Source organism: Idiotropiscis lumnitzeri, chromosome 3, assembly GCF_059441095.1.
Source record: "Idiotropiscis lumnitzeri isolate Australia: NSW breed Sydney's pygmy pipehorse chromosome 3, RoL_Ilum_1.0, whole genome shotgun sequence".
Classification (NCBI taxonomy): Eukaryota; Metazoa; Chordata; class Actinopteri; order Syngnathiformes; family Syngnathidae; genus Idiotropiscis; species Idiotropiscis lumnitzeri.
This window is the reverse complement of record NC_142393.1, coordinates 4339703-4356151: the sequence shown is the minus strand read 5'-3', so window position 1 is coordinate 4356151 and position 16449 is coordinate 4339703. Positions and strand designations below refer to the sequence as shown.

Sequence of the window (16449 nt, the reverse complement as noted above, 5' to 3'; positions counted from 1 at the left end):
GTTTGAGCCACAACGTTTAGATTTCAACAACATGCCCACGTTCAAGTGAAGCATGAGCTACCTCTTGGTTGTTTTGTTAGTTTGTTTGTTACTTTGTGCTCGCTCCCAACTCATGGTATTGTTTGGAATGGCTTTATTGTCATGGCAATTGTGTCAGCACAGACCTGTATCGCCTTTCCGAGGCAAGTAACTGAAAGTGGCCATGACCTGGATGTGAGGAGAGGCAAAAAAACAGTGTGCCACTTCAACGAAGCCATGTGTCAATGACGTAATCATTTCCGAGGCTCAAGTCATGTCATGTAAAAGGACACTTTTCCGCAGACAAAAGCTGGAAACTGCACTTTGACTTTTACAGATTTGGTCTCTCTCAAAAACCTGGACCCAGAATCTAAATCTCATGGATTATGTGTTCTTAAAAGTCAATATCAACCCATGCTTTTTGACAGAACATTCCTTTTGCTCTCCTATCGCAAATAAATTAGTTACGCTCATCTGCTGCTCAGTGTAAAAAAAAAAAAACACATGACAAGAGACAACGAGGACGTCCGGTCGCAAACGTTACTCTGGATGTACCTGATCCCACGTGTCTTAAAGCCCAAAGTATCACTTGTCTTGTCGTCAATAATCATCGGAGAATAATTACCTTGCAACAAATTCACAAGTGCAATCGCGCTGACTTCTTGACACAAATACAGGGAAAAGACAACAATCACCACAACAAAGTGTGTGAGTTTTAGCTGCAGAGATTAGACCAAGAAGATCAATTTTCAAAGGGTTTGTCAGTACGAAGATAGCATCGCCCACAAGGGAACAACCAAAGTGGTTGCCAACATGAAAAAGTGCTTCCATTGTCAGATAATGGGCTTATTTTTTTTTCAAATTAACAAATATGCACGTCATAAACAATCAGGAAGATTTGATCATCTTGATTAGTTTTGTTGCAAAACTCAAAGGTCCCGCCTTGTCACTGTTCTATGTGGGACTGTGACCAAGTAAGTTACAATTAGTGTGCAACATTAGTGCCAGTACATAAAAACATTCGTTCGTCTGGACTGGAGACCTGCTTTCTCACGCACTGCGAAGGAGCATGAGGCGCATCTGATATGACACGCCATCACTTTCCTAACCTGCCTCACAACTCCAGCAAGCAACATATAATAAAAAAAAAAAACGGGAAATAAGCGATGATGTCATGTCAGAGTGGGATTTTTATGTGACAGAGCGCAATCACGTGTAAAACGACATTGAAATGGCATTTCGTTAGGGAAGCCACAGCTGGCTCCGAATTTGCAGCTCAAAACCACTTATTCCAATTTAGATTCCATGAAGATGAAGCATGCTTACGCAAATCACAGCAGTGGCATAGTCATGACTTATGCCACATGTTGTTGTCTCTTAAAGGGACGCTTCAATGACGTTAACATTGCCATTTGTATTATGGGTTTGTGATCACCTCCACAAAATCAAAAATACCGTGCCGATCGATTCTCCATTTATGCGGGCTGAAGCGGACAAGAGCAAGAATGTGCCCTCGGCTGGTTATATTTCGGATAATTGGCTATGCTAAAGTTGTGTCAACTTAAATTACCGCCTCACTATCCAGCTTGCGTCATCATGTCGTGGGGTTGCCGCACAAGCAGTCGCATGCTTTGTCCGACAAGCTTGCGGCCGCCAGCTTCGGCATGGGAGTGAGTGGGCGTCCATTTCAGATAAAGACCTCATTGAACACTGTCTTATGGAACGGTGCGCATCGTGGAGCGGCATGTGCTCTTAGCCTGGGCCACTTTGAGGGCATCATTGTTCAGCGATCAAAAAGTTCCAGCGAGGGGAGAAAGAAAAAAAAAAAAAAACCTCCATAGCCAAGTGCGGTCGCATTGGAATTCTTATGTTACAAATTGGACGGTGTGTGCTAGGTTGAAAAACTAGTGCCCAATCCTCATCCAAATAAATTTGAACCATTCCCACTTCAGTCTCCGTAAATATCCCAACTGGTGCTTTTATGCCGCACGCCCTCGTGGTCATCAGCAAAGAAGCGGTGTGCCAGCCGCGTCCTAAAAGCATAATCTATGTACTTCTGCTCACTTGCACAGTTCCTCTTCCCCATATAAATCAGCCACTGAGAGGTTTGTTGATTTTCATTTGTTGGAGTGGTCATAAGTAAGGATGTCCACATGAATTTTGGTGCCAATTGATCACCGTTTTTGGACGTTATAAGCAAGAGTGAGAGTTTGTAATCGGTCCCTTCAGTGACTCTTGCAGTACCACGCGGAAAGCGGAGGGGGCGTGGCGATATTCCTCATTAAAAGTTGCCGTTTTTCGAGTTCCTAATTTCTCTAAAATGAATAAATAAAAAAGAAAATAATTAATTTCAGTTTTATGATCAAAATATATATAAACTGAGCGGGTTAGTGAAAATTGGCCATCTCGGATCTTGTGGTTCTTTAACTCTGGAACGCTTCGCCTTTGCGGTGGACTGATGCCATTTTTGGCCTCGGCGTTTTTAGCCTTCACCGCGCGGAACCAATGTTTAATCGTCTTGTTTCATGTCGGAAGTAAATACGCGACGGATGGTTAAGCGCAACGCATCTGCTGCTGCTGCAAAAAGAGTTTTTATCATTGTTATTCTAGTACGGGCATGTGATATATTAATCTGTGATTCCGCCCCACATTTTAATTTGATTCGTTTTCTGATAAGATGTTTGCAAAACCGTTTCGTGTTAAATCCAACATCGTAATGAAAGGATCCGACAGGTGAGTGACAGCGACAGACAGTAGTAGAGCTTGTTGCTAAATTTCATTAGCTAACATGTCATTTTGTCCACCAAAAGATTCAAAAGGCCGTTGGTCAGTCATCGTCATTGATGAATGCATGTTCAGTAGCTGCTAGTGGAGCAGAATTGCCTTAGTTTGACGTTTTGCCCAATGAGTCCCAAGTAAATAATTAGGAAACTGCTTTAGTGGGCTAATTCAACGCGTTTTGGCTGTTATTACTATGAAATTATCTGTTCTTACTTTGGAATACTCTACTGACTGTATCTCTGTCATGGAATGATATTTAATTTAGGAGGAAGCTCAAGGCTGACATAGCAGCAGCCTTCCCTTCTCTGTCTTCTGATGAATTAACAGAGCTGGTCCCAAGCAAGGAGGAATTCCATGTTGTGAAGATTTATGCGCACAAAGGAGAAGCTGTGATATTATATGTTGGTCATAAGAACCCTCTCTTCTTTGAACTGGAGAAACAACTTTATCCTACAGGTGATTCAAATCCTGCTAAACCCCGTGAAAACCATGCAATGCTCAAATTGAAGCTCAATTTAAACGTGCGTTTTCATATTGTAATAGTCTATATGCTTTGGCGCTATCCTGCTGCCCTGCCTACATTCAGGACATGGCCCCCCGTTCTTGACAAGATGATTGGAGGAGCTGGTGAGCTTCTTTTTGAAGAGCTGTGCAGATTTTTATATTTTATTTGAATGATCGAGAAATGCCATCCATCTTCCTGTCCACAGATCTCATGCTTCCTGGTGTGGTCGTGCCTTCCGGTGGAATCCCAGAAGTAAAACAGGGTGACTCCTGTGCTGTCACACTTGTTAATAATAAGTATGTGTTTCCCCACCCGAGTTTCCCCCCCCCGTAGACATATGCACATTTGACAGAACTCTCTGTAATGATTCCAGAGCTCCTGTTGCAATTGGCAGAGCTGCAGTTTCCAGTGCAGACATGCTAAGTTTAGGCATGAAAGGAAGAGGAGTTTGTGTTTTGCACACATACATGGATCATCTCTGGTGAGTGGCTTCCTTCCGCAAGCCACGGCTTCATTGATTGCTCTAAGAAGAGTTTATCCACAGCGGGGAGAGATAATTGGCATGAAATATTTATGACAAGGCATTATCAATTGCACCTTTCAGCCGATGTCCCTGCTTACAGTAACCAGTGATAGCTTCGCTGACAGATCCTGTTATATGTCTTGTTGACGCGGTATAACAGCTTTGTGTGATTTATCACAACTTAAAGAAATTCACAGGTTCCTTAGTTAAATATCTGTCTCTCACTCGTCGTGCTGAAATTTGCCTGTTTTGAGGGGCGGGTGCACTCACCTTGCCTCATAAACTAGCTACTAGACTGGCATTACCATGACAACCAGAGGCGAAGCTATGGAGTTGCTCTAAGAGAAACCACTACTTGTGAAAGCGGAGCCCAGAAGACAAAAACATTTTCTCTCGTGGATGTCATACCTCATACGTTATACTTAACTGATTTGTGGCTCTGTCTATGTGGCGAATGCATCTCACTCGGGCTACACGATTATGAGCAAAATGATAATCAGGATTATTCGGATCAATATTGTAATCATGATTATTAGCCACAATTATTAATCGTGTTCGGGGGAAATGTCAGTATTTTTGTTGCACTACTTTCAACACACAATATATCAATATTTTCAGTCGAAAATCAAACTTTGAATGAATAGATTTTCATTTTATCATGTAAAAATATAAAATGTGCCAAAGGATTTCATATTTACAGAGGGCTAACTCATTTTGTTTGATGTGGCTTGCCATGAATCCAAACAAAACAAGTCCAGGCAACGGATGTTGATCCATTTTCAGCTGTATTCTCTCTGTTCTCTTGACATGACCCACTCTCATAAGAATCCCGCTGCAGGGTCCTCTTGCTTGTTATTTAGGCATCTTAATGATGCCCGAAGCATGCATTCAGCCCCTCGTGGTGTTCTGACTGCTGATCAGGAAAGCGTTTGTTTAGATGTGTAGCACAACTGAGCCCGTGTTTTAAATGAAAATATCACCAACAGGTTCATTTAATTGTAACCGGCAAAATCAGGATCACAATCAAAATGTGATTCGTTGTGCGAGCCGACATTTGGGAATTTGCCACACACTAGTCCCGCCACCACTTTGACAACATCGCTGTGCAATACAGTAAATTGATTTTCAGACTGTGGAGTTCTTGAAATTGACAGATTTTCAGAAGAAAATGACAGATCTTCACAACACAAACATTTTTTTGGGGGGAATTAAAGACTAGAACAGATTAAGAAATATCCCATTCATTCATGATGATTTGCAAAATGAGAATTTTGAGTTTCGAGTATAAAAAAAATTAAACTCATATCTCAGTATTTGTCTTCAAGCAATTAAAAAGTCTGCCTTCCATAATATGTCCACGTTAATTTGTTATTCAGGGCTTTTGGAGAAAAGTCCGGTCCTCCCACTTTGCCAGATGCAGAGGGTGAAGCACCTGATGTGAATGGTGACAAATGTGTGGCTGATGAGGAAGAAGGTGAGGAGGAGGAAGGTGAGCAGAGTGCAGCGCGGGAGCCGGTCAAAGATCAAGACTGCCCGGTTGTTGCTGAGCATGCAGAAGAGAAATTTGAAAAGGGCATGGATGAAGGAGACGAGGCCCAGGAAGAGAAGTCACCACAAGGTACCGGATTCAGACCATCTTCACACAATTAACATTTTGCGCACAAGCTCATTCACAAGCATCAGAAAATGGACCTAAACGTTTGACTGCAGTTACTGTTCATCCACAAATGAGGGATAAAATGAAGCTTTCACTCCCAAAACTTTGGACTGTGCCGCGAATAGAAAAAGTCTACACACCCAACCAATTATTGTCGGTCTCATGTTAAATGGGAGTCAGCTCACACCCGATGTAAGTGCCGCTCATTAACGCCATACGCAGTTCAGATGTTCTAGTCGGCTATTCCTGCCATTTTTGTTTCGCTTATTAATTCCTTCCAATAGGGCAGTGCCATATGGACAAAATTTCATATCTATGCAAAATATCAATATAAAAGTTACAGTCCCGCTGTAATGATCCAGACAGAATCTAAAAAAATATATAAAAATTCAGCTCAATTGTTTTGGAAGTGGAAGTGACTTTTTTACAGGTTGGCAGCCTTGCAATCTAAAATGCTTTTAGGCGTGCCACTATGTGCATTTATCTTATCCACCGCCACTCTACTTTTAATACACCTCAGCTTCACAAAATAAGTGACAGAAGCGAGATTCCATTCAAATTCCCAAATTGGATGCAGGGCACGTCGTGACGCATGCGGAGCCGTTTCCTGACCACATGATAGTGTTCTGCTGATGAAACTCGATAATCGTATTTTCTGGTGTGGTCAAAGGGCGGAAGTAATGCGACCCTGGTCGGTTTTTTTTCCACAGAGGTTATGGATGCTTTACTTTGGCAATGTTTCCTCATGGCTCTCAAAAGCAAGGTGAAGAAATCAGAGCTCCCCCTGCTGACAAGCACTTTTCTCCGCAACCACATGTTCTCCTGCTGGTAAAGAGTCATTCATTAGTCACAAAGCACTCAAGAGGAATTCAATTCCTTACCAAACACATTCTGCAATTTTTTCTTTTTTTTCCCAGCCCGAGCGGAAAACAACTCGATATAAAAAAATCCAGCTATAAAAAGGTATATCCGAATGTACCAGCCTGCACTTTATTTTATGAGTGAGTTGGAATCCCACACACATGTCTTTGAACTTGAATCTTCAAACAGCTGTCCAAGTTCCTGCATGTCATGCAGCAGCAGCACAGCATTGTACGCGTGAAAGAACTGACGAAGGGCGTGGAGAGCATTGTAGAAGTGGACTGGAAAAGCCCAGAGTGAGCTTGCCATTTACACACAGCTACATTCAAGCTGGGGAAAAAAAAAAAAATCACCGATTGAATTTGTGTGCCGATTCTAGACTACGCTTCTCTGTTCCTGAGGAGAGCGACATTGAAGCGGTTCCACTCGCAGAAACACCGTATCATCCTCCTGAGATCACCGCTTTATACTCAGTGTCAGCGCGACTACAACCTCTTTTTCAAGATGCAAACAAAAGGTGTGTGGTGCATGTATGTAACGCCAAATAGAACACCTTCCTTGAGGTTCAGAAAGCTTAGGAGTCAGGAAGTATTCACATGTATCGGATTTTCTTGAATTAGGCCTGGACTCCGCTAGGCCTTTGTTGCGGCAGACCTTAACTTCCAAACAACTCCTCCAGTTACCACGGCAAACTCAAATTTTACAGTGTGTATGAACGCGTCTACATGACTCCCGTTGAATTCATTCTCGCTCTGTGAGACGGTGCAATAATGACAACTGTGTGGAATGTATGTTGCATGCTTACATTATTTTATAATGATGTCTAAACAATTAGATTACTTGGAAATCTAAGTCATGGGTGACCTTAAAGTAAATCCCCTTAGATATCTCCAGGGTCTCATGACAGTTATTTTGCGTATCTGCAAAATGTGATGTGAGAAGCCGATCGTTTTTATAAGCATGCGGAGGAGTCTCGTAGAATTTTCACTGGTCTTATTATAATGTAAACATAGCTTGTAGCAGGTTGGGGTTGCTTTAACTTGAGTGAATTGTAATCATCATCATCCCTCAAATATTTTAATAGCACCCCCATCAATATTTGGGTTCACACTTGAATATAGTGCAAGGCGGTCTTCCAATCGCGCACGTCACATGCACGGCCGACTACATCATTCGCAAGGGGAGATCTTGCAGATGAACAGCCAATGTCATGCACGGCGGACCCCAGCGTGTCTATTTTTGTTTCTGGGTCAAGCACGGCGCACTCGGGCAAACTGCACATGCAAAAGAAAGATGTAGAAAAAAGACTACCCACAACGGCGCAAACGCCCCATTCTACGAGCGCAGAGTCTAGCGAAATTGCAAAACACGGTAAACTGCGCCCATGTGATAAACTCGAGTTGAAATGCTGTTAAGCCCTCGTCACGTCTGAATCTTCTCAGCATTTTCCGCCAGAGATAAAGCAAAGTTCTTAAAGCCCTTCGTAACAAGTCAGCATGAGGTCGCAGGGGGTGCGCCCGCGAGCGCACGTCAAATGAGTAACACCTCAAAAGTCACGTATTGTGTTTTGGATCTGTTCATAAAAGATGTTCTCTGCCGCTTCCACAGGAAAGGCGTGGCGATGCAGCCTGCTGAAGTGAGAAGCATTGTCACCGACTATGTGAAGAAGAATGACTTGGTGGATGAAATAAATAAGAAGTAAGTCCAACAAAGTTGCCGAGGAATGCATTGAAAACATTTCACCTCCACCACACTGTTTACTCTGTGAAGGTGATTGATCGAAAATGACTTACAGTATTTATATTCCATTAAATTGTTGGTTTAGTCAGCAGGCAAAGAAGGGAGAAAAAAAACCTCTCTTGCTGGCAGTCAGTAATAAACACTGGCAGAATAGAACCACAATAAGGGCGTCGCTTGCTTCGGGGTGCAATGTAGTGCCGTGGTGAAAGAGCACCAACATTCATGTCCCTGGGCCATGTGATGCGGCTGTAATCAGATAAAAGGCTAAAATGTGACTTTGAATCTGAAGGGGCATTTCTGTTCTTTTTTTAGCTCCCAAAATTGTGTCTTTTGTCGTTTCATGTGCCACATAAATTAATGATTAACGGTAAAAGAGATGAAACAGATTAGCATGAAAGCCTAACAAGGCAGCTTGTGCCCTGCCATCCAGTTGCGCATCGCGAGTGGAAACAAGGTAACCATTTTGTGTTTTGTTTGTTTGTTTTTTTTTCCCCCAACCAGTTACGTGAGAATCAATCCAACACTCTGTGACTGTTTGCTTGAGAAATCAGAGTACCACGATGTAGAGACTCTCAAGTGGGATGACCTTTTCAGCAGGTAATAAACTGGATTTTCTCAGGCCACCACATGACACCGCACTTTGAAAACAACATTGCCATCCTTTGTCCTACTCCGCTATAGATTTCCATATGTTTCCAAAAACTTTTTTTTTTTGCTCAGTAATTAACAAGAGGTTAATGGCTAAGGTGCAACTTTCCATTGAGCCTTGAGAAATTGTGGTTTCATTTTCAGTTGAAAGAATTGTCAAAATGGCCGCCTGCTGATTCTGCTGCTTAACTCGTATTCCTCAAACACAATATTAATCAGGATGCCATTTTCTCGCAAATTTTTTTGGGGGGGGTTAAAACAAGACAGGCCAGCACATTTGTGCCCCGCTCTCGAGTTCCCATAATGAACTAAAATAGATCTGTTGGTTAAAAAAATAATAATTTTTGTGATTTCTCCAAAAAATACCTTCCTCTAGGTCTCCATTCTCATTTGCCAACATCCCAAAAGTTAAAACGGTTAATCGAAGTGCATGAAAATAAGTGAATCGTAGACAATGTGCACCGTTAGCTAATGTATTTTTAGCGAGCCCGGAACGCAATCAAGCAGATGACGCTCTGTCGTGTTTTGAGCTTGAACCCAGGAGAAGTAACACACGCGCACACACACGCACGCACACACACCCCCCCCCACACACACACACACACACACGAGAACTAAATCAAAATGTTTTGTGATGCTTGATCATTGCTCGCTGTCATCATTGAATGCGACGTCTACTACAGATGACACGCCGCATGGTTGACGTGTGTCACAATTATGAAGCGTATGCATGCGACGCAGAGTTATTCGAACTCATTCATTTATTGAGCATCCGAATCCTTACCATGAACACAAATTTCCACTTTATGCTCTTTTAAGTGAGATGAAATTAAAAATGAAATATCAATGTCAAACTTGCTGATGAAGGAGATGATGGCATGAAGTATATATTATGTTGAATGTAAAAAAAAAAAAGGGGGGGGGCGTATTTTCTTTTTGTGGCGAAATCCATTGCACGATAATGCATGATGATATATTAATAAATGTTCTTGTCGCGGATCTTTTTAACTGTCACCAAATTCTTAATAAATCAAATTTCCCATTGCAGTAAATTGACCTCATCCTTCCATTAACAAAAGAACTAAGAACTAAGAACTTTGCTAATTCCAACTGTGAAATAAACTGCAGGCTCATTCACATGCCGGGTGTCTTGAATATGTGCATGGTATCAAACATCTCCGAATAAAATTTACTGCCCAGTGTCAGAAACACAATAAAACACAGAGCTAAAAAAATAGAATTGCTAAGGATAAAACAGACTATTCTGAAGAGTCTTAATATAAAGACTGGACTTTACATTGATAGGATCGAGCAGATCCACATTGATCAATATTTGCCTCGGCGAGCTGAATAATTGACGATCATGTTCATGTTTTTTTTTTTTTCTTTTTAGGAGATGATGTAAACATTACGCTGTTAAATGCTTATCAACATTTTTTTTGAAATAATTTTTGGGGTATATTTTTTTCCCCAATGCATGTTTACTACGGTGTACCAGTATAGATAGAGGTTTTTTTGAATAGCTATATTGCTCCATCTTCTGATCGAAACGCTGATTGAGTTAATTTTTTTTTTTTCTCAAAATCACTGATTGTTCATCATTGAGCGACTCCAAAAATTCCGATGGCGTAAAATCGAATAAAGACTATTGGACGTCTTGCTATGATTTGTTGTGCAATATATAATAATAAGTAATGGGTACCGTCATTTTTGTCCGGGCCGTTTTTATTCAGAACTTCGGTCAACACGTTTTTACCACAAAAATTGTTCCAATTTTTAATTATTTTTTCTTTAAAAGACTTTTCTAAATTTTATTTTTTTTTTTGCTGATTTCACATCAGCACATCATGTTTTCATAATAACAATAAGAAGAAGTATAATAATAATAATGTAACATTGCTATAAAAAAGCAAAGGCATTTTTTAAATTGGTCTCAAAAATATATTTCGGGCCATCTCTGATTGAAATTTGCATTTGATGAGTGTCCTTTTTTTTCCCAAATCATTCAAATTAAACAGTGCCTGATTTTTTTATGTAGAATGTCTCCAGATAGTTTCAAGTATCATTAATGTCAGGGCACTCACGTCATGTCTGTAGTTTTCGATCCTCGGAGTATTTTTGATAAAGGCGGGTCATGGACATGTTATTGAGATACCAGAGAGCAGTTTGGATTGTGGGAAAAATGCATATAATGTTTTCTCTTAAAGTTGGAAAAAAAAAAATGATATCCCAACATTGCACGCATGCACCCACTCACTTGAGCGTCCCTAAAACCTTTTGGCAACTTGTGTGTCTTTTTTGAAGGGCCGATTTGCAGTGATGCAAAACAGTACACTTCTCTGAAGAGTGTCTGAGATTGATGCTGTACATAAACTCGATTATCAAGTGAGGAATTGGAATAACTCCATGGATGGGAAGCTTATCACGCCTTTGGCTGCAGATTATTTTCTATTCCGAATGTTTTTGTTAAATTGTGGTCGTTATCCATTTTATATTTTTATCAAAAATACAATCATGGCTAAATTAAATGAAATAAAATTTCAAAGTTTTGCTTTAGTTCACTGGGCATTGCACTGCTCCTTCTGGTGTGCATGCCTTGTCCACTGGAGGGCAGCGTAATCGATAAATTGAGACAAACACGAAGAAGAGTTAACTGACTCCGTAAGATTTCTGAAATGATAAAGTATACAAGTCTGTTAGAATTGTTACACTGTCTGTCTACATGTGTTGCCCCACACCGTCATTTAAATATCTGTAGTTTAAATGATGAAATAATGAACACTGCTACTCTGCTGCTATTCGTTAGCCTGTCTATGGTATTTTGCGTTATTTGTTAGCATATAGCTAAATGGGCTACCGTGAGGCGTGTTTCGTGTTTAGCTTGTAAGAGTTTAAGTGAATTTGCTGCAACACTCAAGCGCTTTTATTCCACATTTTCGCTCGCAAATCAAAGCAAGTACATTAGCCGAGCAATGGCTTGAATCTCAAAACACTTGCACGTATCTCAACTCACCACTCTTTTCATTATTGAGGATTATTAACATTTTTAAATGACCGATTTCACTGTCATGAAGAGCCATAAAATGTATCCTGTGGTGATGCATCAAGGCGATTGATGCATGTAGAATAACTCCAAAATCATCTTTTATTAAACAAGATCTGAAAGTAATCATTTTACAATTGGAGCATTCGAGTCGTCATTCCGTCATCAACCGGCAAGAAATGCAGACAGCCAGATGTACATAAAATGGAAGATCTACATTTTTGCATTTGCATGATTTGCTACCCTGCAGGCTTGAACTCTCGACCTTTTTTTTTTTTGTCTTGGCGTCACTCCCTGCTGTTTGATTTGAATGTAAAACACTTTTGAAAAGTAAAAAGATTAGAGATAAATGCGCTTGACTGACGCGTCATCATTTCAGGTTTCAAGCTCTACATTGGATGTTTTTCCACAATAAGATGAAAGGAAAAGACAAAGCAATATTATATGTCCCTTACGTGCTCACGTTTGGCGCGTTATCAGTCTCAGCATTTCACAACAGAGTCACACCGTTCCAACATCAAAATATTGGAACCATTCAGAACACGTTTTTCTACTATCGTGGTGTTTTGATATCTTACTGAAATGATGTGGTGACTATAAATATTGAAGACTTGGAAAATATGACAATTTGGGCTTTTCAAGCAAATGGCAACATACCGTACCTCCGCTTTACGGCTAACCACAAAATTGTCACTTCGTTTTGTTTGTTTTCCAAAATGTGAAAGTGGCCTTGTTTCTATGCTTTTAGACTGCAGTGATCTTATTCTTCACTTCAGCTTTACAACAGTTTGGAATGTAACAGAATTTTCACACATGACAACAAATAGGATTCTAGATTGGTTCCAGTTAAAGCAAGTCCATGTGTAACTCCGTTTCAAGTTTTCCACACATAGAAGAGGTTGGGAAAAATATTCATGCGTATGACTTGTTAATATCATTGCAGTAAAATAAATCAATTATTTCATCACAGGGTGACATATTCTAAATGTTTCAGGCATATCCCCCCCAAACTAAAACGTGGGAAATTCCAGCATGGAATAACATGGACCGGAATTACTTGACAAAACTGAATCCAAGCCAAACCTTACTTTTGATTGACACTGTCAGAGAAGTATTAGCGTAACAATAGCTTTCTTGTTGAGGTCGTCTGGAAATGATGAAAATTTGACATTTTACCGGTACTCATTCTTACAGGACATTGCAGAGAATGCAGGGGTGCTATCAGATAGCGTTTCCTGGACAAACGCCTCTAATTAAGAAGGGACATATCGAGCCCATCGACGTCTCTGTGGCTTCCCGCGGCTCCAATAAGAAGGTGACCAACATCCCTGAGATTCAAACTCATCTACTGTACAAATTGTCCACATGCAAATTGTGTGCGAAAATGCACACAGAAATTCCATTTTCTTTGCAATTGACGATTTCTTAAAGATGCTGCTGAGGAAAATTGAGAAAATGATTGTCGGTGAAATGAAAGTGAAAACAAGAGTGGAAACAGATGATAACTAACTGAAACTCAATTTTATGTTTGTTAAATTAAAATTATAATTATAGCGAACATCTTCGTTTTCTTCTTTGTCAGTTAATATCTTGCATGAGTTTTTGGGGTTTATTTTAAAGGGACAGTGTGTAAAATGTTTTGATTTTTCAATGTTCATTTAAAAAAAAACTAAATTAATTTCAATAATATGCAAAAAAAATGCTCCATCACATCAATGCACATTTAAATTTTTTTGTTTTTATTAAATTGAAGGTCTGATAATCGCTAATTTTATGCAAAAAGCACGCGCTTTGAAATTCACATACACTGTACCTTTATTTTATTGTTTGTTTTTTTTCAGTATTACTGAAGAAATTTTATGACACAATAATTTGGGACTTTTGTTTTAAACTTTCACTCAACAAATCTATCATATAAATGTACTATGTAAACTGAAACCAATAAAAACTAACCAAAAGCATTTTACGACGCTTTATGGCCGTCACGCAATCTACGCTGACCATGACAAGTTTCTCGAAAAAGGATCCGTTCTTGTGGAAGGCCACAACTGGTGAAAACACAAAACTCTAGAACTAAGGTGTCAAACTCAAGGCCCGGGGGCCAGATCTGGCCCGCGACCTCATTTTATGTGGCCCGTGAAGGGCAAATCATGTGCGTCAACTTTATGTTTCTAGCACATTTTCTTCGCTTTTAACAACATTGAGATATGCGATATTGTCATTTATTTGTAACCAATCCTCCCCTTTTAAAATGAATTGAAAAATTGCTCAACTAACTATTCCTGGCTTCTGATTTCAAAACTTGCTTTCTATCATTTTTTTTGTGTGTACGTGAAAATGTAAGGTGATCATACAACTTATAACGGCCCTCGGCGGGAAACCATAACGACGATGTGGCCCGTCCACAAAAATGAGTTTGACACCCCTGCTCTAGAACAAGCATTGCTGCGAAGCCAAACAATCACAAGATTATGGTGTCAAACAACCTGAAGTCAGTACGGATAAAACTTTAGCGCTTTCCGAGGCATCTGCAGAGTCGAGCTTTTGTTGATGTCGAGTTCCAGTGCAGCCCTCGGGATGGACTGCGATTGGCTTTGCGCAAACGCCCGCTCGAGCTTACAATGTGGTTTGGCAAGAAACGATCCCCTGCTTCAAGGAACTCGTACTGGATTGTGTAAATTGTCCTACGTGTTGGAACAGCGTGATGGTCATAAAGCGGAGCTGCAGTCAGGCGACTGGAAAAGCTTTTTCCCTGGCAAAAAAAAATCAACACTCCACCAGTGTTGTTTGGCAAAGGAATGATATCAAAGTGAGAAGGTCACGTTATTGTATGCTGTTGGCTTCACTTCTGTCTGAATGGTATCTGAAATGAAATCAAAATAAGGAAGCCATTTTTTGTTTTGATTAAAGGAAACATTCTTAATTTGGCAATGCCTTTCTTTGGGCGGCAACGAGTTAGCTTTTATGAGCATTATGCTTTCCGCTGTATGTTGTAGCGGACGCTGCAGCTTCAAACCGAGGTCAGCGACATGTCAAGTTCATTAAAATCACCATGTTGTGGTCTGAAAATAACATTTTTTGTAGGTTCCTCTGGAAATTGAGTATGACAACCGTGCTATATGTTAAGGGGACACTTTTGCACAGTGTACATTTTTGGCTGTTCTCAGCTGTCATTTCTTTTTAAAAAAAAAAAAAAAAAAAACGGGTCTCCTGGTTGATTTATTATTCTAGCTGTGATGATTTCCATGTGCCCTGTGTAGGTGACTACAATAAAAAACCTGGAGGCATATGCTTTGGATCCTTCTGCTGTCGCCAACGCTTTGCAGCACAGAGTTCAAGCCAGTTCTGTGCTGCAAGCCATTCCCGGGGCCAAAGACAAAGTCCTGGTCCAGATTCAAGGCAACCAGATTCAACAAGTTGGACATTTGCTGCTAGGTTTGGAGCTTTCTCTCTTTCGCAGATTATAAAATGGATTTGTTCTTGTATGTAAACATTCTCTCCAATCTGTCATTCCAGATCATTATGGAATTCCTCGCAAGTACATCCAAGGGTTAGACAAAGCGCCGAAAGGTGGAAAAAAGAAATAGCATTTTTAGCGCCGTACCGGATTGACTGTCTCCATCGCTTACAAAGCTGCTCTATTGTATGTAAACATTCCTGCGGGCCGTTTGTGTACCATGCAGTCCTCTTGTGACGGCCGGTCAAAGAAGTGTTGAGAAAATTGTACATTGGCTGATGGCGTCGGTCACGCGCTCAAATGTTTACACAGTTAATGCTGGCAGTGAGCGAGCAAGTATTATTACCACATAGCTTTCAGGTTGTCAGTACCCAATTTCATTTCAGAGAAAGAGTCTGTCATGATACGTCACGCTCGTGAAAAGCGGAACCATCGCATAGAAAGATCATGGATCATAGAAAATAAATATTTTGTCAACAAGATGTGGTTTGCATTCATCATGTCAGTCGGTGCGCGGAAAGCCGGGTGGGGAAATGATGTTCGCCCGACGTCTGCTGCTGGACACCAACTGGAGACGTGCTCGAGCACATCGTGGCCCAGGGCCAATTGTTAAGCAGTTCATTACCATGTGCGCCGTGCACTGAACACTCTTTGTTCACTAAAGACGCACTTGGATTCCTTTGGGTTTCGCGGAATTTAATTTCTTCTTCTGAACTTATTATTGCTTTGAGGTCTTGTTTTTACATTAAGACCAAATTCATTAAAAGCACTCAGAGAATTTAAATTTAGAAAGGTGCAGCGACTTTGGTTAAGAAAATGCCTGTAAAGATGTCTCTGTTTAGATCATATTCAAGAATCAAAGAATGGTATTAGAACAGTTTTTGAATTAAAATATACTTCATATTTGGTCATTTTAGTTGCAAATATCTGTTACAAGCTTCACAAAAAAATAGTTGAAACGTGATTAATCGCAATTGATTAGGTTTTTTTGTGATTAATTACTTAAAAAATGTAATCACTTGATACACAGAATACACACACACACACGCACACACACTTGTTAACCGTTAGCCCTTAGCAACTGCAATGTCATTTTCAGTAGACAGCAGGTGGCAAAATGACCACCCCTGAGATGGACAAAAATGGATTTTGCTGCTTAATTCCTATCCCACAAATGCAATATTAATCAGAATATAGTGTTGAGAATGACGGGAGT

General features: G+C 40.4%; 1 protein-coding gene and 1 long non-coding RNA gene across 3 annotated transcripts in view; one reads left to right on the top strand and one right to left on the bottom strand.

Moving 5' to 3' along the window:
• Positions 1-16449, bottom strand: part of LOC148339491 (uncharacterized) — a 78211-nt gene that overhangs the window by 45543 nt on the left and 16219 nt on the right. The gene's annotated exons all lie outside the window — the stretch shown is intronic.
• On the top strand, positions 2532-15715 carry eif2d (eukaryotic translation initiation factor 2D). Of its 2 annotated transcripts, XM_088290945.1 has the most exons (15): positions 2532-2751; positions 3065-3255; positions 3343-3426; positions 3510-3600; positions 3678-3785; positions 5204-5445; positions 6195-6312; positions 6402-6447; positions 6535-6641; positions 6725-6862; positions 7954-8043; positions 8587-8682; positions 12971-13091; positions 15037-15211; positions 15293-15715. In XM_088290945.1, exons 1-15 carry the CDS (start codon positions 2696-2698, stop codon positions 15361-15363), a joined length of 1734 nt encoding a protein of 577 aa, XP_088147071.1. In that variant the 5' UTR covers positions 2532-2695; the 3' UTR covers positions 15364-15715. The 2 variants fall into 2 exon arrangements, with proteins under 2 accessions (XP_088147071.1, XP_088147072.1); XM_088290946.1 differs by lacking the exon at positions 2532-2751 and having other exon boundaries at positions 3108-3255; positions 3386-3426.

Excerpts from the sequence above, each read along its gene's own strand:
- eif2d (XM_088290945.1), top strand. The coding sequence starts at position 2,696 with ATGTTTGCAAAACCGTTTCGTGTTAAATCCAACATCGTAATGAAAGGA. Across the intron at positions 3,786-5,203 it reads ACATACATGGATCATCTCTG|GGCTTTTGGAGAAAAGTCCG; the intron begins GTGAGTGGCTTC and ends TTTGTTATTCAG. Across the intron at positions 6,313-6,401 it reads AACCACATGTTCTCCTGCTG|CCCGAGCGGAAAACAACTCG; the intron begins GTAAAGAGTCAT and ends TTTTTTTCCCAG.